Source organism: Sturnira hondurensis, unplaced genomic scaffold, assembly GCF_014824575.4.
Source record: "Sturnira hondurensis isolate 20B ecotype Veracruz unplaced genomic scaffold, ASM1482457v3 Scaffold0009686, whole genome shotgun sequence".
Classification (NCBI taxonomy): Eukaryota; Metazoa; Chordata; class Mammalia; order Chiroptera; family Phyllostomidae; genus Sturnira; species Sturnira hondurensis.
This window is the reverse complement of record NW_028082317.1, coordinates 496716-523082: the sequence shown is the minus strand read 5'-3', so window position 1 is coordinate 523082 and position 26367 is coordinate 496716. Positions and strand designations below refer to the sequence as shown.

Below are 26367 nucleotides of genomic sequence, written 5' to 3'. Positions count from 1 at the left end.
AATGAATGAATATGAAATATTGAGTCAGTCCACCGAACAACTGTAAAGTGCACCAAATAGCTGAATGAAGAACTTTTTAAATTGTCTAAATGTGACAACAGGACAATAGCTGGCCAGTTCCACAAAGTCTTCAGCTGTGTCTTAACAGGATATTTTTAATGTGGGTTGAAACTTTAATTCTCTCCCCCTCCCACTGAATCAGATGCTAGAAACCCTCCTCACTTTCAAAGTCCTTGGTTTTACCTCTGCAGGGAGAATTTCTGTGGGCATAACTACACCAGAAACTCACCAGGAACTTTGGGAACTGATCTGTCCTGGTTTCCAACATTACATGTGTCTGCCTAACATTCCACCTTTCCACACACATGCCCTATGCCTTATGTACTCACCCTACTCCTCACTTGCCATTATTCTATTCTATGGCTTTCAGGAAGAACTTTTTTCTTCCTCCAAGTCAGACCTAACATGCAGCTCTGCCCTGTGAAACATACTGCTTCTCAGCTACCCACAATCAGGTCATATGGAATCTCTAATATATCCTGAGAAAAATCCACTTCATCTTCTATATTTACTCCCTTTCTAATTTAGCCTCCATATACGAACTGAAAACTGGATATTTCCTGACAATACTCCACTATAAGGTTTCACTTTTTTCACTTCCATTGTCTCAGTAGAGGAGAGGGTTCAGTTGAATCATTGTTCTTTAACCTTGTCTTATGTCTACACTATTTGTAGACCATTTTCACTGCATTCTTCTTTTTCCTTTTATTTTCACCATTATTTGTTTCATTAGTGGTTGATGTTCATGACTTATTCCCAGCTTGCTGAATGACTTCAGGGTCTGGCTTCTATTTTCATTATCCCTCATACTTTATTTTCATCCTTGAAGACATTATCATCCATGTCTAAGACATGGATGTAATCTTCCCCACATACCTACCACTTATAAGATCAAGAATATACCTTCATATTCTTCAGTAGATGTGAATATATATGTACATATACTCATATATATATATACACATACATATATAATGGCAAATATGCAATGTAATATAATAAGAGAAATAATCATTGATAGGGTGCTCTAGGAACACTATGAAAGTCATTAAAGCGCTACTGGAAGTTAAAAAATCAGTATCAGAGATCTATTAATGGAGATAGTGTTTGGTTTCAATTATAAAAGATAAATAAGTGTTTGCCAACAGACAAGCAATGGTTGTATAGTCTTTCAAACCCAAATTGTTGATTGCATTATATTGTCTCACTTCGCCAAACAGTTACCTTCCAAAGCCAAGCCCAACCATCCATTCTTTAGACAGTTATTTTTAATAAGAGAATATATAGATTTCAAATGCAGTTTCAAAAATTATTTTTATAAAATTTAGATCTTATCCCCATTCATTCTTTCATTTTAATCACATTGCTTATAAAAAAATGTCCATTTTTCTAGAATATTCTTCATAATTTGACCACCAGCTACATGTTCAGCCTCTTCTATTATCATTCTTCACACAGCTGTACCCCAAGATTGTTTATCATTTTCTGCTCTTTGCCTTTCACATGCTGGTTTTGCTGCCACACATTCATCTTTTCTCACCATTTCTAGAGATCCTGGGAAATTCCTGTATATCCTTCAGGACTAAATGGCTTCAATTAATATGCTTCTTAGTGAATCCTACCTGATTCCAGCTTGATCAACTCCTCCTCTCTGATGGTCTTTGAACATGACTCTTATCATCATACTGAGCATGTATCGTGGCTGGATTTGCTCACTGCTGATTCTCCCCGGTAAACTATGAGCTCCATGAGGAGACGGCCCTCCTTTATATCTCTAAAATCCAGCAGAATTCTCAAGATAAACTAGTTTGTTTATTTTTTCAAATGGCTGTTAGAAATGTCATCATACGAGATCTTAGTCATCTAACTCTCTTCCTGACCAGAGGTGGAACTAGAATCCAGTTCTCCTCTTCGTATTCCCTAGGTCTTTCCTCTCGTGTTCTTCCACCATTAGTTCCCCTAATGATCATTATTGAGTCCACCCATTGGGCAGTATTGCTGGCTATCACTCTTTTAGAGTTTCATTTTGGAAACCAGGTTAGTGTGAATTTTGCTTTTGGGATTTAGTTTCCCACAACGAGCAACAAACCACAGTCAGATATGAGCAGAAAGATGACATGCTCCCTCCTTCCCAATGCCTGTCTCACAGATTTGTTCCGCAGAACTCACAGACAGTACCAACTGTTCTTCCTGTTGACTGCCAAAATAAGTCAACAGTCGGGAAGGGGGAAAAAAGACTGTGAATTATGGAAAATAACCAGGGGGAGAGAATAGCAATACAATGGGGAAAGAAGTAACAACTCTCTGTAGCCACCCACCCAAGCAAATGTCTCAAATTTCAACCAACTAAAGAAAACTAAATGAAGAAGAACATCTAGTCAAACAGGGGCCTCAGACTGGACAGTAACTGAGAGCTTTTCCTGTGGATCTAACTAGCCTGGCTGCCACAGTGCAGGATTCAGGTCCCAGTCTCTTGCAAATCTGTGTGCTTGTTTCATTAAGATAACATGGCTAAAGGGAGAGTTAGAAGGAAAGATGGGAAATGACAAAATATGTTTGTAGTAAACTTAGTTTCCATATGAAAAGGTTCATAAATTGCCTCTGGCCACACACTCTGAAGATATGTCTGACCTATAAACCTTTCCAATACCTAATGGTGTGTATACACATGCAAGCTTGGGTGTCATTGTGATGTATAGCATAGACCATGCAGTGTTATCATTTTACTGTCCCCAGTTCATGCTTGGGAGCACACATGTTAGTATCCCTTTTATTTTAATGGTGTTTGTCTCAAGTACTGAGAATATGATTATGAACATATTACAAGGTTTGCCTAAGCAGTATTTCTTCTTTATCTAACAGAATATCACCTCAGAGCTTCCACAGCTATTTGTTAGTATTTACCAGGTTTTCCTGCAATTATTTGTCTGCTTCCCCTAAGAGACTGTGGACACTTACATCATGAAGGGCATTCTTCACACTTACCACAGCTCTGTGAATTTAGAAAACAAGCACAACACACAAAAAAATATTTTTAAATGCAAGAACATGCCTTATTGTTATATGTTTTAAAGAACTTTCTTTGATTGCAGTCTTCATCAGTAGCCACATGTTTGGACCATTGTGTGGTCCACTAATAACACTTTTTGTAAAAACAAATTTGGTGACATGAAATTTAAAAAGTCTAGAGAAGAATGTTTATTGTATACTACTATTTATGCAAACATCTAGAAGACTATTGCTCATACATGAATTTTTACTTTGATGTTGCAGTTCCATAATTACAGTTGTATGCATCCAATTCATAAATATACCATGTGCTAGAAAATTAAGTGACTCATAACAATTTTGTGTGTCTGCTGTATGTTTGTTTTGTTCTTTTTATTTGTTTGTTTTCCTTTTTGTAAACTTAACCTCCCTGCTGTGAGATGAGAAAAGAAAAGGATCATGAAGGAATGCTAGGAGTCTAGCTCTAGAATGTAAGAATTCATTCATGGGAATGATTGTATCTTCTGACAAAGAGTCAAAGCCACTCGGTATTTTGCATTACATGGTGCAACCACAACCACAAGTGTGTAGACATTTGCAAATATTGGTGATGGTGTGTACACACAACAAAGGTATTTATTAGAACAAAACCTTTGGGATTGCAATTAAATGTAATAAGGTGGATATACTGGAATTTATTTTATTAGCTTTGCTTCTTCTAATTGTCTTCCAAAAGAAGCTTTGCCTGATTGTTTACTCATCATCCTTTTGGTGTCTTCATGCTGTTAAATGTTTCCCTACTATTTATGTTTTAGATTGGAGTTCAAAAAGTATTTCTAAAATACTGGCATGCCAACCAGCTCAATGATCTGTGCCTACAGATGCAGAGAAAAATTATCACCTGTCAGAAAGGTAACAGTATACACTAACGTATCTGAACTTTTGGGGGTTATGTAATACAAAATAATTTGGTTCACTCCCAAGTTAAATGGCACTGGGATCTGCATTAGAGTGGAGCACTCCATCCATTCTGTGATGCTACTTCCAGGCAGAGTTTTCAGAAAGTTAGGATACGGTGGCTTAGTTTGCTTTTTAACTGTTATCAGTGTATATAGACACTACACTGCTCATGCTTTATTTGGTAGTCACTTCAACTGTTACTTTATAGAAATTTTTCATTCAAATCAGTATTTGGAAGAAGGGATATTCATATCCTATGATTTATGCATCCTCTACCTTGCAAATATTCATGATCATTGATACTGACAAGAAAAGTGTACCTTTGAACCCACTTCAACCCCCCCCTTCAAAGTGTGCAACCCCCATGTGGCAGTTAGGCCCAGCCATGGAGCCAGAATCCTAGGCCAGTTCAGTCAGCACTGGTATTTCAAGTTTGGAGGACTGAAACAGCCAATAAGCCAGATCATATTTTATGTGACTCCACATATGCCATGAAAAATCCTTGACTTGACTTTTACTTTGTGAAGCAATGATAATATCTGGTGTTATCTTTGAACAGATAGCATTTTTTTATTTTAACTTTGAGAGAGGTTCCATTAAAAATTTTTTTCTATCAAAACCCAAGTGATCATCAAAAATAAGTACATATTAAAAATCATAACTATGCCTCACATAAAATATATAGTAAATAGATTTTTAATTTCTAATTTAACTATACTCATAAATATAATTTCAGAGAAAGTTAAAAAGGAAATTACTCTACATGCTAGTTTTTGGTGGAACTTTTTGTAATGAACTTAGCTGCCTGATATATTTGAAAATGTTCAAAACAAGCAAAGACAACTCCTAGGAGGCAGAAATCAGTTTTATTCAAGCCACTGTCCATTTGAACCCCTGTGGCCTCATTCAGGCACATCCCTCAAGACATCTCCAACATCTCATCATTTTCTGAGGATACACTCTCATTCAGAATTTAGCCAGTGTGGTCCAAGTATTGCTCAAAATTTAGAACCTCATGCTAAGTAAAAACATCCCTCTTAGACATCTCAGACCCTATAGGTGGGCAGTGGGCATGGTTCTCATTGCTGCCTACTCAGGTGCATGCACATCCTTTGACCCTCCAGAGCTGTGGAAGGGGAGGGAGAAGTGACAAGACAGAGCAGCTCTGCTGTCTGACCATCAGCAGTGTGATCTGGCCTTGTGTTCCTCTGGTGGGGCAAACAGATGTGCAATGGCTCTTTGACTATGTGGGTACATTTCAGCACTTATCTGCACAATCCACCTGAGAACTAGCAAGACTGTTCCTTTAAACAATCACTTGTAGTGTCCCACAGTTGCTGGGCACCCCATGGATTGTCAAGGCCTTGATTCTCTCTAAGAAATCTTTTTAAATGACTTCAAGCACACATTTGTGTCTTAAAAACCTATTCTGGCACTGGAGAGCCACCCACTCTCTACGACCCTGACAGGTGCAGCTTCTTCCAGCAGGACCACCCTGCATTCAGTGCCTGACAGCAACTACTGATGCAGCACCAGCCTTTTCAGGACTCATGCTGCACCATGTCCTCCAAAGTCTCAAACTTCAGAGTCACACAGCAAGTTTCTCTGAAAAGTCCCTGAAGGCGTTTGCACCAACCTGGGTGTCCAGAGCAATGGAGGAAGCCTCAGGAACTCTCAGCAACCCTAGCCTCTCTGTGGGTGATGATAATCTGACCTCCTTAATTTTCCCTTCCATGGGTGTAGAGAAAGTTTGGGATCACAGGTCTGTTTTGGATCACACTTATGCAGTTCCTGTTTATGTGATCAGCCCTGACAAACCACCATGTGATCTGAGCACCTGCAGCCTCAGCACCACCTAGGCATGGTTAGAAATGTAGAATCTCAGGGCCCTAGATCTTCTGAATCAGAATCTGCACCTACAGCCTCAGCTGAAATTGGGATAGGAAGAATCCCATTTACAAGACCAGTCTTACAATCACTGAGCCATGGAGTCAACAGAGAATCTCTTTTAATACCATGTTACATGTATGTAGAAGGGGGCATCAAATTCTCCTGGAAATTTTTCTTAAATATAATAAGAAGGAGGTATACCCTATCTTCCATCTTGGCTACTCACTAGATATTTCTCTTCTATACAGTTACAAATATTAGGTTGCTGTGCCCTCCTGACCTGAAACAAAAGGAATGAGCAGGACTCTCTAAACCTCTAAAGATAAAAATTGAGAATGGTCCAAAATATGGCATCAAGATGAAAACCATACTTTTATATTGCATGAATAAAAGATATAAAAGCATTTTTAAATTATAGGCTCTTAAATGCAAAGTATTAATTATTGATTTTTACTTTTTATATCCCTTGGAATCATTCCTTCAGTACTTTTTACTACTATACAATCTCCTCAAAATTTATATAATCTTGTTCATTTATAGTTTTTTTAAGAGTTCTAATTTTTTTTGTAAATGTTAGGTGAACAAAGCTCTAACTCTCATCTTAAATCTAATCAGTTTAATCTCAAATTATTCCTAACAAATATTTCTCTCTGATTACATGTGTTTATTTTGTCTTGGAGGAAATTTAAGATCTGAATACTGTAGATGCCATAACAGCAGTCTTTTAAATTTGTCAGAAAGAGAATACGTATATATTTGTAACACATTTTATTTTAATTAGTTGTCCCCTATTAAAAATATCGATTGTTATCAACTGGTATAACATTTTTAAAGACTTCGGAAAGGTCCTAGTATGAAATGTGAGAAATGGAGTCCTCTGAATGCAGAACAATAGATTCCCAGGTAAATGTGAGTCCAGTGAATAGCTCTGCTGTAGTCAGAGGGCACAAGAAGTCTGGCATATCCACATTAATCTTCCTTTTATTCCAAAAGCTTAAACATTTTGAATATAACCTCACCTTCAACCTTCTAAAAATCAATGTCTGGGGTTGTTGTTGTTGTTTTTAATGTAAAAGAATTAGCAAGGGAACTAGCCAATTTGAATTCTGGTTCTCTGTCTCAATGTGCCTATCACATGGTTAATACTGCTGAGTTTATTCCACAGTATACCTTCCTGGAAGTCTTATTGTATCTTTTGCTATTTAAATATTTTCCCCTTTCAATTAGTTCAGCATGACTGTTTTACAGTTAATTTAATACCACTACATTCCAAAGTAACTGAACAGTTAGTATTGCCATCTGAAGAAAAGCCTCCAGCATTTTAGATATCTGCATATATTACTTGCCTCTGAAGCCATAACTCTGGAAAGTTGTGTTTAGCTTTCTACCTTGTAATCAGGAAAAGGCATCAGAAGAGTATCATACATAGCCCTCATATTATTCTCCTATACCCATGGACTTTTTGAAAGCACGCAATATTTTACAACCTTTTTTTCCTCCTCCACAGATGAAAATAAATCATCTTTGCTCACACTTTGGTTTTCATTGAGAGTATAGATCATCTTATAATCTGAAAAATTGCTTCCAATCTCACAAACTTAGAATTGGAAGGGATGGCATCCCATAATCAAAAGGCTCAAATGGTGATTCCCCTCCCTGCACCTTGTGCCGAGCACCCACAAGCAGACCCATCTTTCTCCCATGAACATGCTCAGAAACTGGTAGCAGAGTCCCATTCTCAGGAAACAGCCTGAGCCATGTAGAGCCTATGCTCAGTGTGACAAAGGTTTTCCTTAGACTGATAGCAAACACACTACCTATGAGCACTCTGTTGGTCATCTGCTCTTGGCAGAACTACAGATCACATCTGTTTGGTTGGAAGGTAAGGGAATGAGCTTGGCCTGATAATCAGAGATTTGAATTCTGGCTTTTCTATTCATTGGTCATGTTTACTTGGAAGAAGATACATTTAACTCAGAATAAGAAGTTATTAAAACATTCTAATCTCATATTAAATAGGAATATCTAGATTCAGTAATGATAACCCTAAAGGCAAAAATCTCTAACCTTAATGAGACCATGGGCATATAATTTATAATAAGGCTTACACATGGTAATAAGACCTCACTAAGCTTCTCTTTCTTTGTCTACAAAATGAAGATAATGGTATATTAATTATCACTGAGTTGGTATGCTAAGTGATGGAATAGTGTTCCTAACACATGAAAGTGCCTTTAGATCATGCTTATTGCTTTTATTTTCAAGTCTTACATGTGTACTAACATATTAGCAATTTCAAAATGTGTTTACTTCCTTGTTTCTCCCAATTCTTACACATTTTCTAGCCCTGCTTCCCTAGACAATAGAAAGGATGTCCAATATTTCTACACAATCTCTTCCTAGAGTCTTAAATGCAGTTTAAGACTCCTAGTTTTTCTAGGAGTTAAATCCTATTAACAATATTTACATGATGTTATCAAAGGTAATCCATTCCAGGAGCCTCAGCATTTCTGTTATAAACTAATATAATGAAAGATAATCAGTGTGTCACAAAATGATCCAGATGGAGCCACATCCCAAAATTTCTGGGGTTTGGACCTAGTTTTTTTCACGGACTTTAGTCCACTCAATCAATGCCCATCCTCTTAAAGCAAAAATAAGTGTGGAAACCTTATTATAATATTACCTGCACAATCTTCAGTTTAAGGATTTGTGTCTTTAGCATTATCATGACTGAACTTAGATGTTCTTTTTAATATGAGATTAGAATATTTTCATAAATTCTTATTCAGAGTTAAATATTGTATTTTGTAGCTGCTAAGACATAAATGTATTGTGACTTTTGTTTGTATGCATCTGGGTTTTTCTGGTTTTGCTCCTCTCCCTGACCTTCGATTGTGTTCTTTTATGTGGAAGTTATAAGAGGATTTCTGGCACGCCAGCACTTGCTTCAGAAAAGAAGCATCAGACAGCAAGAGGTCACGTCTATCAACAGCTTCCTGCAGGTTACAGAGGACTTGGGGCTAAAGACCTATGATGCCCTGGTCATTCAGAATGCTTCAGACATTGCCCGTGAGAATGATCGGCTCCGGAATGAAATGAATGCTACGTACCACAAAGAGAGGTTGGAGGCCAGGAACAAACAAGAGGAAGGAGCCAAAAGGTAAAGGCACATAGTATACAACTTTAATTATCTGTGGAATTGTCCCAGTGAAATCAAAAGAGTTTTGATAGACCTTAAGGTGAAGTTCAATGAAATATGACAGTAATTATGGAAACTGGCATGTATGCATGCATGGTTTATTTGAAACCTCATGACATTTTAAGAGGACAGTTTTCCTCTGCTTTCTTTTCATGAAATAAATGTATGTGTTTAGTCATATGAAATAATTATTGCTTCACTTACAATGCTTACATCACTTATCACCTCAGGCACAAAATTTTAAAGCATCAAGTATTTCTGTCTTAGCTGTGTTGTCAGCATCTTTAGACAAGTGCCATGTGTGTAAGGCTGACTCATAGAAACTTTGGAAATATCATCAAAAAAATGGAGAAGCCACTCTCAAAACATAAAAGTAGTGAAGTCAATAACTGGTTGTATAGATATTTTTTCTTAGTAAACTGTCATATTTTCTTTTATAATAAGGACCACTTTGGGGAAAGCCTCTATTTTAAAGTTTACTTTGGAGGCTGAACTTGTAATAGAAATGTAGGGACAACCTGATCCTTCTCTATTTTATCCCTCCTGCCCCTCCATGAATGATGAGGACACCTGTATCTCACAATAACCCTCCTTGGGGAAGGCAGGGACATGGGTCCCTTGGATCCTAATTCACTGTGAAGGAGATACTTGTTTTTTTCATAAAAACTTGTTTCTCACTGAAAAAAAAAATGACTCCTCTTTGCCTTGACTGCCTATGTCAAATGGATTTCTATTAAAGTGGAAATGGTGATGTGTCTCTCACTAATTAGCTTCAAATATCTCAGTGATTAAATACCAAAAAAAATCCTTTTGTATGGAAAACTGTAATTAAACATTACAGGGAAAACAAATTATCCACTGAGTGCCATGCTTTCATCTTCAGCTAGTTCATTTTCTACACGGGCGTCTGGCTCTGCCTTGCGGTAGATCCCAGCCCTGTTGGTGCTCTGCCACACAAAGATATAATTATAAAAACAAATGCTAGGAGACTCCTTGTGAAATGAATGCATTGGCATCTCAGTAGTACATGATTACATTGACATGTGAAGACAGAAGGAATTTTTATAAACCAGATAACTATTAATTTTATACCACTTCCAGAATAATGTTTGTTATTTTCTCTGCTGGAACTAAACAGCCACCCCAATTTCTCAATTTGAGTATGTGTTTATTTGCCTGATATAAAATTAAGTGAAGAAGTATTTGTCTGTTTATTTATTGAATACCAGCAGTTCACTTGGCATTGGACAACCAGATGGAGGAACAGAAGAAAAATAATAATTCTGCACATAATTAAATAATTGCCAATAGGGTTTAAATGCTAAGGAGAAAAGAGAGAGAAAAATGTAAATCTTTGATAGTTTAAAGTATATACTGTTTTGCAAGGGGAAGTGGTAATGAACGCCCTGCATTTGATGCATCAGTAACTCTCTATTAAGATGGAGTCTCCAAAAATTATCATTCAGATTGAAATTCTGGTTTTTTGATTTGCTTAATAATCAGAGTGTGAAAAATTCATTCAGTGAATGCCTGATAGAAAATGTGGCACTCCTTAAGAAGTGTTGCACTTATGTCGGTTTTTTTTAAGTAATAATGATGAATCTCCAATGTGCTCATTTATCATAAAGCAGGGGTTGGGAGGATGGGGCAGCTTTCTCTGGATGTGCCGGTTACCAGAGTGCTGTACATGCATCCTTCAGCCTTGGTGGGAAGGGCTGTTTACCAAAACCTTGATGATGTTTGGTTGAGCAGGTTCATTGTTAACCTCTGAATTATGCATCTGGGCCTCTCTGGGGGGTGCTGTTTGTGTTTTGTTTCCCTCAAGAACTGAAGACAAGGGTGTACCCAGGCATTTCCACGGCAGCTCCATCCCAGTCCCCATGGCTGTGGACAGCCTGATGCAGTCCCTGGCTGGCCCGTCCACCCGGTCTCCTTCTCTGCACTCGGTGTTCAGCCTGGATGAGAGCAGTGGCCTCCCATCACCACGGAAACAGCCTCCTCCCAAGCCAAAGAGGGACCCCACCACAAGGCTGAGTGCCTCCTATGAGGCTGTGAGTGCCTGCCTATGGGCTGCAGCCAAGGAGTCATCGACTGAAGGTTAGCCACAGGGAAGGGGGAAACCGGCTTGTTGAGTTATTGATGCACTGACTTCTGGTTTGGAGTGCCCCATGGCAGTATTGCTACCTTAATATGTTTTTAATAGGAATAAATCTAATTGTTTGCTTGCCAGCAGGTCTTTAATCATTAAATATAAATAATAGGTAGTCAAATCTCCGAGCCTCTTAGGAAAAAGCTTCTTATATATGATTTCTTTAACTCCCATTTCCACTTCCACATTGAATGAAGAGCCTCAAATCAGAGCAATTCAAAAAGTTGATCACCAGGCCATTTAAATTTTTATTGATTAAAAGCCTAAAAACTATCAGGCTTCCCTTTTATCACAGTATGATAAAAAAAAATTAAGCTTGCTTTATTAAGTAGTAAGTGGAACAATTCACACAGATGAGTCATGACATGGCAGGATTCAGTTAGTGGAATTTTTGGTACTGTACTAGACAACAAAGATTGGTGGTCTAGAATTATTTATGCACAATGGGAAAATCACACCTTATCCTCAATCAGATATCTCATAGGTGAGTTCATGCAACTATTATTGCTTAATTATTAATTTTTAGAATTGGGAAAAATAGCAGAGGCACTTTTTTGCAGAATATTTGCTAATTTTACATATTTTATTTATCACCTACTAAAAGTTAGGCCTTATTTTAGGCTGAGGGATATACAACCAAAGAAACAAACAAAAGTATCTTCCCTTGTAGAATTTACATTCTAGTAGGGGAAGACAAGTGGGAAACATAGTAAACAAGCAAATATATTAAGTATCTTGGAAGATGTTGCTGCAGAGAAAAATAAATATGGTAAGAGGTGGTAGTACAGGGTGTGGTATTCCAAATAAAATATCTGTGCAGTTTTCACTAGAAAATACTATCTGAACATAAAATAGAACACAATTCCTTCAATAAATAAATGAACTAAAAAAGCACAGGGAAGCCATAAGCTCATCTTTGAGAGTAGATGGCTGACTTTAAGGAAGATGGTAGAAAAGTCTATGGGCTGGGAGCCTGGAGCAATGAGTATACCCTAGTTATTGTTGAAGATGATTTTTGTCAGTTGCTTTCAGAGAAAATAGATTTTAGGAGAGTTTTAGTTAAAAAAATGTTACTATCATAATGTATGAGTCACACTACAGTGATACATAAAGAGGTAGGCAAAATGTATAACTTTTGGGAGAAGAGTCCAAGTGTCATGGTAATAAGGACAAAAGAAGATGAAAAATGGCATTAGGGAAGTCATCTAGAGGAGAGTCATCAGGTGGGTATAGATATGAGAATGAGACCTCCATAGAAACAAGGCATTCTCCAAATATACACAAACTAGAAGAGGCTTATGCTATAAAGAAACCATAAGGACACTTACTGAGAAAGAAAAAATCATATTTCCACCATAATTACTTTTAGACCTCTACTGCTTTTATGGTCCAGATTTCAAAAAGGTGTGACTGAAATATGAAGAAAAAATTTTGGCAAATGGAAAGAGGAATAATAATATGTAGCAGTCTAAAACTAATGAGATGGGGAGATTTGAAGACTCAAAATAGCATCAGAAAGTAAAAAAACAATAGCAAACAAGATTGATAATTGCAGTGCATATAAGAGAGAGTTCCCCCCCAAAAGATAGAGCCCATACAAATTTGAACACTGCAACCAAGCTTTATGAATTTGAATAAGTCAGCCTCAGAATAGCTTGTAAAGTCGAAAAATGCCTTCCATTGTGTGCTTATGAGACCTATTGCCCTGAAGTTGAGATTTTGGAGTAGCCAGGTGCCAAGTAATCACACTGTTATGAAAAAGAGATAAACAAAATTTTGAGGATTAAGCTGAGGTCTCTCACATGAGCAGCAAACAAGTGTCAATTAAGGAAACTTATTCAAAAATCACAGGAGATAAAAATGTAGATGAAATAAAATGATGGAGAAAAAGGTGAAGAAAATGCAAGAAATACCACAGTTGTAAAATTCTGAAACTCCTCACTATTGTGGGGAATCTCAAGTCTCTCAAGACTTTTTGTATAAAATACATGATGTGATTCATTAGACTTGAAAGATTTTTATGTAAAATTTAACTGGAAGTGAATTTCAGCTCACATTTGAGCAAGGTGCCTACAGGTGTCTCCTCCACCAATCACACCCCAGTGAACTCACATTTTGGAGGCTTGTAAAAGGGCCAATCCATTAAGTAAGTTTTTTCCTGTCTATGTTACTTATTTCTTTTTACAGTTCATGATTCCTAGTCCTGGTGACTTTACTATCACCACTATGTCTCCTATGGCTACAGACAAGTTCCTGAAGTTTAGAATATGCTCTAACTATATATTCAACAATTAAAAAAATAATCTGCACAGGCATGCTAGTTAGCTTTGTAGCATTAGGAGTCAGGGTCCAGTAGTGGGGCTTAGTCGCTCAAGCCATCAGTGCTCTGGACTTTCAATCCATAATTGCAAAGGCGGGGACACTGTTTGTGACAAACCAGCCATCAGCAGTGGCTCTGTTCCCCATTATACCATTGTGATGGGAGCTGAAGGTGGCCAATACAGTAACCACTAGAAACTTGTGGCTATTTAAATTTGAAGTGATTAAAACTAAATAAAATTTAAAATTCAGTTCTTCAAGCATTAGTCGCATTTTAAGTACTCAGCAGCCATAGGTGTGGAATTTCCCATCATTACACAGAGTTCTTTAAACATTCCTTATCCTTATGGCTTCATTTTTTACCATAGAGGTAAAACAGTAGGTCCTCGCTTAGTGTTGCCCATAGATTCTGTGATGTTAAGTGAAAAGAGGAATAATGAAATTAATCTTACCATAGGCCAGTTCATGCAAACAAGAGGTAAGTTCCCATGGCATCTCATCAACTTATGAAACCATGCTGCAAGAAACATTATTCAAGGACCCGCTGTACTGAGTTTTTTGCACTTAGTAAGATGTCACAAATTTATTTTTCTTCTGCAAAAGTTAAGAAGGAAATTTGATTGCTACTTAAAATGCTCTGTGAACCCGGGTTTCATAAGAACAAGGACCACAACCAAGGTCAATTTATTATTTGTGCTAATTCTTTTGGCCTGTTAAACATAAGTTTCAGTTCTTTCCTTTTACAAATAAAGCTGCTAATTAATTCAGAAGGTTATAGAGTAAAATGAGATCTCATGGGAGAATGAAGGCCCAGAATCTTAGAGAAACCAATAATTAGATCACACTGATCTTTGTGGACAGTCCTGTTCTTATTAACACATACCTTTTCCATAGGTTTTTATACAAGAAACATATGGTCATAAAAAGAGGACTCATTTTTTTAAACTACCTTTGTACCTGAAAATCTTCGAACACTTTTATGGGTCAGTAAATTTTAATGTTTGTTTGCAAACTATTAACAAGCTAGAGCCAACTATTTGAAAGGACTTTTTTATAAAGTCTGGGGTTGCTCTTTGCAAACAGTAACTAAAAAAGGAAGTATAAGGCCTGTCTTCACTTTTTCTTTGCTAGAAATCTTCCAGCTACAAGTGTCTTTCTGGAAAGAAGAGTTGATTCTCTAAACCCAGCATGCAGGCTTTCTCCAAAACATGGTGGTAAAGGGATGGCGAAGTGGCAAAAGACAGGTTTTTCTTGGACAACCATAGCCTCTTTTTACTCTCTGTGATGTGACCTCCAGAGTCACCCTCCCTTCAGATTCCAGCAACCCATTTCTTATAAATAACACCTCAGGAATCCTTTTTTAAATTGCCATACAACTCCATTCTCAACAAAATCCAATTTATACCTATAGATACAAAAATGGTTCAGCTGTGGGCCTTAATTTGGAAATGACGTTTCTTTTCTTTTTCACTGTCTCAGTTATATCTTCATTCTAGACACACAGTAGGCACTCAATACTTATTGGATCAATAAATAAATGTTACAGAAAGATATTTCTTTGTGCTGCTTCCCTTAAAACAGAATTAGCTTCCTATCAATAAATTAAAATGAATACAATTTGAAAGGTTCAAGATGTCCCCTTGTGGTTTGTTACATTTAATTTAACACATTTTTTAGCAGATGCCACTTTATAGTTTCTTTCCATACCTGAAAGTTGATAGAAATTTGATCTTTTGTGAACACTGTCCTGAGAATATGTTACTGGATATAACAGGAAAACATGACTATATGTTTCACAATTTATGATGCATGTGTGCATTTAACATGTTTTAACTAAGCGCATTTCATGAGTTTGGCTCTCCCCTGAATAGGTCAGTGGGGGAGGTAAATGAGCAAATAAGTTATGAGATAAGCAGAGCAATAGCAAAGAGAACAGGTAGGAAACAAAGCAAGGGAGGCTAATGTGGCTGGGAATTGAAGAAGCATCTGGAAGGACAGTTAAGTGGCATAACAGTTGTCAAATGTGGTCCAGTGGGTAAAGATGGAATGAGAGCAAAGCTAATGGACTTCTTCCAGGCACACACACACACACACACACACACACACACACACACACATCATAAAACAAAGTTGCAGTATATCAGCTTAGTAGAAGCTCATTTTGTCCAATTTGTAGCTGGTTGTAAATTGATGCCAAATTCATGTATGTATGCAGCCAGCCACCAGCCAACGAGCTGGCCTTTACTCAGACATCCTTGTTGTCCTGTGCTAGGCACTAAGTTTGCTCTGAAACGAGGCGAAATCACACTGGAAGAATTGGAATGCAATGGATATGTACACACAGAGATACAAATATCTTCTGGCTGAACAACTTCCTTATTTCTTTTTTTCTCATAGATTAATTATGTAGGGGTCTTGTTCTCAATGAAAACGGGGCCAAATAAGCTGTGTCCTGGAGCAAATGGTGACTTAAAAGTAACCCTACATGCCTTAGCAACAAAATCAAAGGGATAATGTTTTGTACAAGAAAATTTTTATCTCCTAACAGAACTTAAAATGACACAACTCCCTAGATCATTGCACAGTAGCTCAGATGAGAGTCAAGTTTATAAAATGATGAGACAGCTCAAGAATGTGAGGTTTAATCCTTAAGTTACTGTTAGGACACGGAGACTTTCCCTAAAGATGATCTGTGACCATGAAATGTCCTCCTGACCCCAACTCATTGACATTGTCAAATATTCGAAAGGGCTTTACTCACAAATCTTAGGACTAGACCATATTGTTAAGGAAACTCTTAATACAAATGCATTTTTAGTAGCTCTTACATTTATATTTGCAAGTGAACTAATAGCAAGAGCTTGTGTGTACATACACACACAAGTCATAAAACCAAATTATTATTTCATTCTGTAACTGGGGTGTTCTAATTTTAGTTTAAGAAGAATGAAGTTTTCCAGTTCCCACCCCCAGAGATTGTAACTTAGTGGTTATGAAATATGACAGGAACTGTGCTATCTCCATTCTCAATAAAGGACCTCAGATGACCTGATGTTGCTGAACTCCAGACCTACTCAAAGGAACCCTGTTCTATCACTCATGATTAATTTCTGGTTGTGTAATAATAAGATAATGATGATAGCAGCTGACACTTACTTAGTGTTTATTATGTACTTGGATTATGCTAAATATCTTTAATCTTTAGAACTACTCAGGGCAGCGGGATATCATTGTGAACCCTCTATAGATGAGGACACTGAGTCAGGGAGCAGTAGTGTAACCTGCCCCATGTCAGCCATCCAAGACAGTCAGATTCTGGGGGTCAGGCTCTTGACTTCCTCCTAACAATGTATACTACTTTCATTTGTAAAATGTATTACCAGAAAAGTTTTTTCAGTATCTGAAGCAAACCTTGAGGAAATACCATATCAGTTATCTATTGTTGCTTAACTACTCATCCAAAACTTGATGATTCAAATAAAGCATGGTCATTTTAGTACTGTATTCCAGGTTCTGGTTATCAACTGGTCTCATCTAGATAGCTCTTAATCAAGGTCCTTCATAAACCTGTATATGATAGCAGGAATCATCTGAAAGCTGGTAACTCCCATGCCTGCTACCTCAAATGTCTAAGGACTGGGGGTACTAGGGCATCTGTATCTCTGGGTGGTCTCTCCATGTGGTTTGTGCAGCATGGTGGCTTCAGCATAGCTGGACTTCCTTCATGGAGAATCAATGCTCAAAGGCACATCCTCTAGGAAAGAGAACACCTTCTATGAGCCAGCCTTGGGAGTCATGCAGTGTCACCTACAGCACATCCCATGCATCAGGCAGTCCCATAGGCCCATGGAGGTTTAGGGAGGAGAAATAGATTCCTGCTCTTCGTAGGACTGGAAACACTCTTGTGGCTAATTTTTAGCAAATACAACTTGCCTTAGTCCACCCTTATGACAAAACAATTCACATCCTTTCCACATACAAGATGCACTCTCTGTTCCCCACAACTTCCCTAAAACCCCATTTCATCATCACACCAAGTTCAGATGCAAGGCCCAGATCTCATCATCTATTGATAAACCATATCTGGATCTCCTGGGTCTCAGGTAAGTCTTCTTTAGTGGACAGCTCCTCTAGTACTCTCCATACAAATAACATGGGCTGGAGGGACAGGTGCAGGGTGATGTTCCTGTTCAAAAAGGGGGAAGTCAGAGGGTACTTTGCAGTCACTTGCAAAGAGCACTTCTATACACCACTTGGGCACATGTTGCCTGTGCCTTGACTAGGATTTTGGCCTAGTGCCTAGAAATGATATTCCATGACTGTTAGGTCCATGCTTAAGACTGTTGGCTTACCTTTAATTCCTAAACCACAAGAGGTGACATGTTTGGAGCTGGTAGTTTTCTCAGCCTGCTTTCTGCTTATAAAATGTTAAGATACCAGAGCCTCCTCATTCTGTATTGTCTTCTTTCAGTGCAAGCTGATCCAATTCCTTTAAAGGCTTTGGGAGTTTCCTGTGTATTTATAATTGACTGCATTATTGCAAAGCCACATTCACAGATCTCTTTGAGATGATCTTACCTAATTTGGGCTCTCTGCACAATGTCTGTGCCACAATATTATTTTATTCTTAGAAGCCCCATGGTTTTACTCCTTTGAACAGATCCATGAAGCATCACCTTAAAACTTTCTGAGGTCTTAAAGAGTGTCGTAGTCCTGATCTTAGCTTCATTTTTAGATTATCTTTTCCTGAAAGTGCTCCCTATTTCACCTCTGCTTGAAAGACATTTTTTAACTTCAGAATTATTTGCCATCAGGACAGCCTGGCAGTGACAAATGTTTATTGTCAAACATAGAAAGTCCAAGATCCTTTAGTATTAATAGTTCTTTCTTTAGCATTTCTCTTTACTTTCACATTTTACTATAGGCAGCTAACAGAATCCAGGAGATGGATTTTAAACACCGCCTGAATATCTCCTTAACTGTATCATTCAGTTCCTTAAGCGTTTTGTTTATTTTCCACATTACTGCAGGTCACAGTGTTGCTAAACTTTCCACAATGGCATAAGAAATGCCATGTTTCCTCCAGCTTTCAGCATCTTTCTCATCTTTTAAGCCTCACCAAGAGCTTTCTTGAGGATCATCATGCTTCTGCCAACACTGTCTGTAAGACTCCTCCAATTTGCCAAAGCTACTGCCACCCTTTTAAAGTTTTTATTTATAGTAGCACTCCCACTTCCAGGTACCAATATCTGTGTTCGTTGTCTATCACTAGGTAACAAACCACTCCAAAATGTAGTGGCTTAACGTAATGATTCATTTTATTCTTTTCTCTCTCTTGTAGTTTTAGTAGTTGCTTGGGCTTGGCTAAACAATTACCATACTGGTTCTCTCACAGCTGTAGTGAGATTTGGGGGCTGGAATCATCCAAACCCTCAGTTATTAGATTCCTGCTGTCTGGATTGGGGAAACTCAAACAGGGTCCTCTGCATCTCTCACCTCTATGTGGCCTCTCCACATGTTCTCCAGAGCATGCTTGTTTCAGTGTAAATAGTCTTCTCACATAGAGATCAGGGCCACCAAGACATGTGTCCCAAGACAGCAGGAGCCAGGCAGAGGCTGTACTGTGGGTTATCCAGCCACAGAACTCAGGTGGCATCCCCTTCCCTATATCTTATTTGTTAGCGTCAATCACAGAGGCTTTCCCAGTTTTAAGGCTCTGGAAGAGCATGTGAAAATATTGATGATGCCAGTTTTGGAAAATACAACCTGCCACAATAGCTTAAAATTATTCAAATCTCCAGAACAACTCTATAATATTAATGCAAAAAAATGTGTTTGGTTCATTAACTTTCCAGGAGAAGCTTACGGTTTAGCAGGATGAAAGCCTTTAGAATAATGCTGATCAATTACAGAATTATGCATTTTTGGTATTTTCTGCTGTTAAAAGTTGGTTGATTTGGGGAAACCCTGTAAAATACTGGCTTATGAAGATGTCTATTAAGTTAGGAAATTAGCTTTGTTCTTTTCCATTCTCATTTGGAAGTCTCCCATTTGTTTTGTGTTTGCAATGTGCCAGCATCTGAGCTAACACTTCACATACATTATCTATTGCATACCTCTGAGGTCATTACTGATATCATTTTATGCACAACTATACTGAAGCTTAGAGAGATTTGCCCAAGACCCCTTTTTAAATTGTCATTTGCACCACTACCACCCCCACAAACACACATACAATTCGGTATCCCCTTTCATAGCCTGTTGTTTCTCATTCTCACAGGATACATCATGCTCCAACAAAATTTATTCACTTGTTTAATTTATGGGTTTTTTATTGCCCAATACCCCCCCCCATAGGACAAAGGAAGGGAGGGAAATTTTTCTTGTATTCACTACTGTGTCTCAGTAAATTCTGATGAAATGCATAACTAAATGAGTGATGGCATTTGAATCCAGATCTAACTTGAAAGCTTTTAATTTTTCTCTTTAATTATGGGGTTTTGTCTTGTTGTTTTTTCTTTTTAATCAGATTTATTGGGGCAACATCACTTAATAAAATTATATAGGTTTCAGATGTACAATCCTATAATACGTTATCTATATATTTTATTGTGTGTTCACCACTCCAATTTAGTCTCTTCTATCACCATTTATCCCCCTTTTTACCTCTTTTCCCTCCTCCCACCCTCTTTTCCTCTGGTATTCACCATACTGTTGTCTGTGTCTATGAGGGTTCTGTTTTTTTGTTTTGGTTTGGTTTTTCTTAATTCGTTCAGCTTTTTCACCCAGTCCCCAAAGTCCCCTCCTCTCTGACAGCTGTCACTCTTGTCTCTGTATCTATGAGTCTGTTTCTATTCTGTTTACTAGTTTATCTTGTTCACTATATTCCACATATAAGTGAAATCACATGGTAATTGCCTTTCTCTGACTGACTTATTTTACTCAGTATAATAGTCTCCAGGTCCATCCATGCTGTTGCAAAAGGTAAGATTTCCTCCTTTTGTATGGCTGAGTAGTATTCCATTGTGTAAATATACCACAGCTGGTTTATCTACTCATTACCTGATGAACACTTAAGCTGTTACCAAATCTTGTCTCTTCTAAATAATGCTGCAGTGAACATAGGGGTGCCCATATTCTTTTGAATTAGTGTTTCAGGTTTCTTCACACATATTCCCAGAAATGGAATCACTGAGTCATAAAGCAGTTTTATTTTTAATTTTCTGAGGTAACCCCCTGCTTTACACAGGGGTTAATGTCCCAAATTTATAAATAACTTAAAAAACTCAAAACCAGAAAAACCAATAATCCAATTAAAAAATTGGGCCAAGGACCTGCATAGACTTCTCCAAAGAAGACATACAGATAGCCAATAGATATATGAAAAGACACTTAACACCACTAATCATCAGAGAAATGCAAATTAAAACCACATTGACATAACACCTGACACCTGTCAGAATCACTTGTGCCCTGTTGGTGGGAATGCACATTGGTGCAGCCACTGTAGGAAGCAGTATAAGTCACCTAAAAAAATTAAGGACTTTTGGCCAAGATTAAGGCATGTGTAGAAACACTGTGCCTCCTGGTACAACCAAAAGAAGGACAACAGCAAATTTAAACACAAAAAACAAACAGAACTGCCAGAAAATTGAACTATATGGAGGTCTGACAACCAGGAAGTTAAGGAAGAAACATTCATCCAGACCTGTAGGAGGAGCAGAGATAGACAGCCTGACACAAAGGACTCGAGGTAAGGTGGTGGCTGGAGGACCAGGGCAGGCAAGGTGACAGCTGGTGGACTGGGCAAGGCAGCAACTAGCAGAGTAGGCAGTCCCATATGTGCATGCAGATAAACCAGAAGGAACAACTGGGGAGCAAGATAGACCACACAATCTAGGGTTCCAGTGTGAGGAAATAAAGCCTCGAAACCTCTGACTAATAAAAACTGTGGGGTTGCTGTGGCAGGAGAAACTCCCAGCCTCACAGGAGAGTTCATTGGAGAGACCCAGAGAGTCCTAGAATGTACACAAAACCACCCACCTGGGAATCAACACCAGAAGGGCCCAAGTTGCTTGTGGGTAGCCAAGGAAGTACCTGAATGCTGGCAGAGAGCTGAACAAGCAGCATTGTTCCCTCTTGGACCCCTCCCCCACATATAGCACCAGAACACAGCAAAAAGGGTTGCCCCTCGCTGGGGAATACCTAAGGCTCTGCCCCTTACTATGTAACAGGCCCTCCAAGACAAAAAAAAAAAAAAAAAAAAAAAAAGGCCCAAATGAAAGAACAGATCATCAAAGCTCCAGAAAAAAATACAACTAAGTGATGAAGAGATAGCGAACCTATCAGATGCATAGTTCAAAACACTAGTAATCAGGATGCTCACAGAATTGGTTGAGTATGGTTACAAAATAAAAGAAAAACTGAAGGCTATGAAAAGTGAAATAAAGGAAAATATACAGGGAGCCAACAGTGATGAGAAGGAAACTGGGACTCAAATCAAGGGTGTGGACCAGAAGGAAGAAGTAAACATTCAACCAGAACATAATGAAGAAACAAGAATTCAGAAAAATTACTAGAGGCTTAGGGACCTCCAGAACAATGTTAAATGTTCCAACATTCAAATCATAGGGATGCCAAAAGAATAAGAGGAAGAGCAGGATATTGAAAACGTATTTGAAAACACAACGGACTACTTTCCCAATCTAATAAAAGAAATAGACTTCTAGGAAGTCCAGGAAGCTCAGAGTGTCCCAAAGAAATTAGACACAAGGAAACACACAGCAAGGCATACCCAAGATTAAAGATAAGGAGACAATCTTAAAAACAGCAAAACAAAAGGAGACAGTTACCAGAAGGCTATTAGCTGATTTCTCAAAAGAAACATCGCAGGGAAGAAAGGGCTGGTAAGAAGTATTCAAAGTCATGAAAGGCAAGGACCTACATCCAAGATTACTCTCTCCATCAAAGCTTTCATTTAGAATGGGAGGGCAGATACAGTTCTTCCCAGATAAGGTCAATTTAAAGGAGTTCATCATCACCAAGCCCTTATTATATGAAATGTTAAAGGGACTTATCTAAGAAAAAGGAGATCAACAACTACGAACAGTAAAATGATAACAAACACAACTATCAACAACTGAACCTAAAAAAAACAAAAACAAAAACGAACCAAGTAAACAATACAACAGGAATAGAATCAAAGAAATGGAGAACACATGGGTGATTATCAGTGGGGCAGGGGCAGGGGGATGGGGAGGGTAGAGAACTGGGAGTGGGGAAGGTACAGGGAATAAGTAGCATAAATGGTAGGTGGAAAGTGGATGAGCGAGGTTAAGAGTAGTATAGGAAATGGAGAAGCCAAAGAACTTACATGTACAACCCATGGACATGAACTGAGGTGGGGGGGTGTGGGGGGGAGGTGGTGTACAGGGCAGAGGGGAATAAAGGGAGGGGGCAGAATGGGATAACTATAATAATAGCATAATACCTTCTTCCTTTTCAACTTAAGAAGTGTATACTTTAGACATTCTTAGACTTGACTTTCCTGTTAAACTTGTGTTTGTTTCTGTTAAGAACTCACAAATACTGATTAATTATAAATCTCACCCTTGGAATCATTTTAATAAGAAAGTTGTGTAACAAAATAATAATCTCTCCATTCATGTAGGTGTTTTGTTGGCATTTTGTTTTGTTCATTTTATACCATTAAATAATTAAGCTTATTCGTTTCCTACAAGAAACATCCATATGCCACTGATGAGCTAATTTGCTTCCTCTCACTAGCTTTCTATTTCCTCATCCTTAAAATCTTGAGAACCAGCTCAGCCTGTTTCACATCTATATCAGAACCTAATGATATAAGCTAAGTAGGTTCTAGCACCAGATCTGCAATGCGCACCCCTGATACTTAGCTGCATCAACAGGCCCTTCCACTTCGCAGGTGACTAGCAATCCTGGGCCACCTATGGTCCACCTCATGTCTTCCTTCATTGATGGAAGTTGTCTTCCAGCTCTGAGGTCCAAACTCCCTTTCTGTTGGCAGTCTTGAGAAGTGTTAGGTTGAGGCAGAATTCCGGAGGGTGGAGGGATGCAGGACTGTGTCTCTCCAATCGGTGGGGACTCGCAGGAGCCGTGTGGCCAAGGAAAGCCCCAGCTAGCCCCAGTCTGGGTGATGTTTTGACTCTGGAGTCTTGCTAAGACCTCTCATCACTTCTTTGTACCACCCCCCCCATTCAGTTCTCACCAGGCCCAGACCATACAGTGATGACTACAGCACCATGAAGAAGATTCCTCCTCGGAAGCCAAAGCGAAGCCCCAACACTAAGCTCAGCGGGTCCTCTGAGGAGATTTGTGGCGCCAGGCCCAGGGCAGTGGGGACCTCCAACACAAGGAGCAGAGCAGCAGGTCTGCAGTGCACCCCTGGGGCCCTGCTGGGGGTCACTGCGCCTCTTCCGGGCCCAGCGCACTCCGAGCCAGAGCCCGAGATGGGGAGTGAATCAGAACCCATCTACATCGAGATGGTGGGCTGCGCTGGCAGCCCGGACCAGGCAGAGGCGGTGTATGAGGAGATGAAGTACTTCGCGCCCCCTGAGGTCGTCGGCAGTCGGGGGACCAGCGCCTGGGCATTCATGTCACCCCCTTTACCATCTGAGGGTCAGAGCCCCATCACCTTGGAGAACGAATACACGAGCGGTCATTCACCGGCACCCTGCAAAGACACGTGCGACATTCCAGCCCCCTTCCCCAACTTGCTCCCTCACCGCCCCCCACTCCTGGTTTTCCCCCCAACCCCTGTCACCTGCTCACCTGCATCAGACGAATCGCCTTTGACACCCCTGGAGGTGAAAAAACTGCCAGTCCTGGAAACCAACCTCAAGTACCCAGTGCAGCCTGAAAGCTCCAGTCCTCTGTCTCCCCAGTATTCCAAAAACCAAAAAGGGGATGGTGACAGGCCTGCGTCCCCTGGCCTACCAGTGTTTAACGGGTCTCACAAAGTCTCTCCGCCTCTCACGCCACCTCCTCCTCCAGCACCCCCTGTGGCTGCCCAGGCTGCCCACCGGCACTTTGCCTTCCCACAGGAGACCTGCGTGGCGCACCCGGGAAAAGCAGCCACAAACCCAGATCTGCCCAAAGTGCAGCAAAAGCCAAACTCTGCTCCAGCAGTGGGTGCGTGCAGCTCTTTCTCCAAGGCCCCTTACTCCCCCGGGAAGGCTAGAGTCGACCACAGGAAGACCAACTCCAACTCCTCCTCTCCAGTCCCCTACAGCCCTCCGAACTCCAGACCTCTCAGCAGCCCCCTGGACGAGCTAACTAGCCTCTTCAGCTCTGGAAGGAGCGTACTTCGGAAGTCTGCAGCGGGAAGAAAAATCAGGGAACCTGAAGGTGAGCAGAATAGAAGCGGGTCCCCATTTTGCTCATTCAGATGGATGGATTTATGGGTGGATGTTGGGTGTATGTAGGTGTACATGGATACACAGATACATATATATATGTAATTTAAATGATGTTTGCAGTGATTGTAGTAGTCATTAAGAGAAAATCATATCCAACCAATATGGCCAAATGGGTAAAAATAAACATTTCCATTTTGCATGTGAAGGCACATGATATGAAAATACGTAATACTAAAACTGGATTCCATAAATTCTTATGTGTTGATAAGTGTCAGACAGAGTAAGGTTCAATTTTAGCTACGAATCTCCCCGCCCCCCTCAGTAATACTTCTTTAGAACATGGAAATGGTATTTTTGTAACATTATATATTGTCCACTCCCGTTTGACTTACACTTTGCTCTTAACTCTCATCTGTCCTTTCTTGTTGTCTCACTTCCACTCCTGGTTTCTGAGATGATTATCTATTCAGTTACTAACCTTACATGTAATACAACTCACATTTATATTTTGTATAAATGACTTTCTTATGCTCATATCCCACCTAAGGAACATTTAACTCAGTTCTATTAAATCTGCGTCTTCTCAGCCTAAGGCATGTTTTATTTAGAGCTGGCAGTCCACTCATGTGAGCTCAGTGCCATGCTGTTACCGTGTGTGTGTGTATTTACTACATATGTATATATTTTACTATATATTTACTATATATATGTACTATATATAGTATTGTGTCCCTATAAAAGAAGAATTTAGCTAAGAAAAATGCCAATCTCTGTAAGCAATTTACCGTATTCGACTTCATTCAGATGAGGTTGTCTTTATGTGCCAAAAGTGCCACTTTGGCAGGTCTCTTAATAATGATAAAGAATGCCCTGACTGGTGTGGCTCAGTGGGTTGGGCATTGTCCCACAAACTGACAGGTCCCCATTCAATTCCTGGTCAGGACCTGTGCCTGGGTTGGGGGCCAGGTCCTCAGTTGGGGGCCTTCGAGAGGCAACCAATAGATATGGATGATTCTTTCCCTTTCTCCCTCCATTTCCTTCTCTCTAAAAATAAATAAATGAATGATTTTTTTAATTTAAAAAATTTAAATTTATATTTAAATTTTAAATGAATAAATTATTTAAAAATAATTATAAAGAATGTAGTTATCTTCCAAAAACATCATTTTAAGCCTTTTATTCAAATCCAAAATATTTCCCAATGATCTGTATTTGGGAGAAGAATTGCATTAATATAAAGCATATTTTCTTAAAAAAATTGTAACATGTCCCTTGAGTTGTGATGCTATTAACCAGAGATAGATGGCAACTATTTACATCTTCAGTTTATAGAAATGCAAAACTTCAGGGTGAAGAGGTTAAATACCTTTTTTAGGGTCAGGTGGTAGTGTTCAAAATAAAAT

General features: G+C 39.0%; 1 protein-coding gene across 1 annotated transcript in view; it reads left to right on the top strand.

Annotated features, from left to right (window-relative positions):
* LOC118994671 (unconventional myosin-XVI-like) overlaps window positions 1–26367 on the top strand; it is a 298709-nt gene that overhangs the window by 194757 nt on the left and 77585 nt on the right. The window contains exons 15-18 of the mRNA XM_037057347.1: window positions 3864–3960; window positions 8815–9061; window positions 10926–11197; window positions 23808–24953. Of these exons, the coding sequence (XP_036913242.1) occupies window positions 3864–3960; window positions 8815–9061; window positions 10926–11197; window positions 23808–24953 (1762 nt within the window). The remainder of the gene's footprint in view (window positions 1–3863; window positions 3961–8814; window positions 9062–10925; window positions 11198–23807; window positions 24954–26367) is intronic.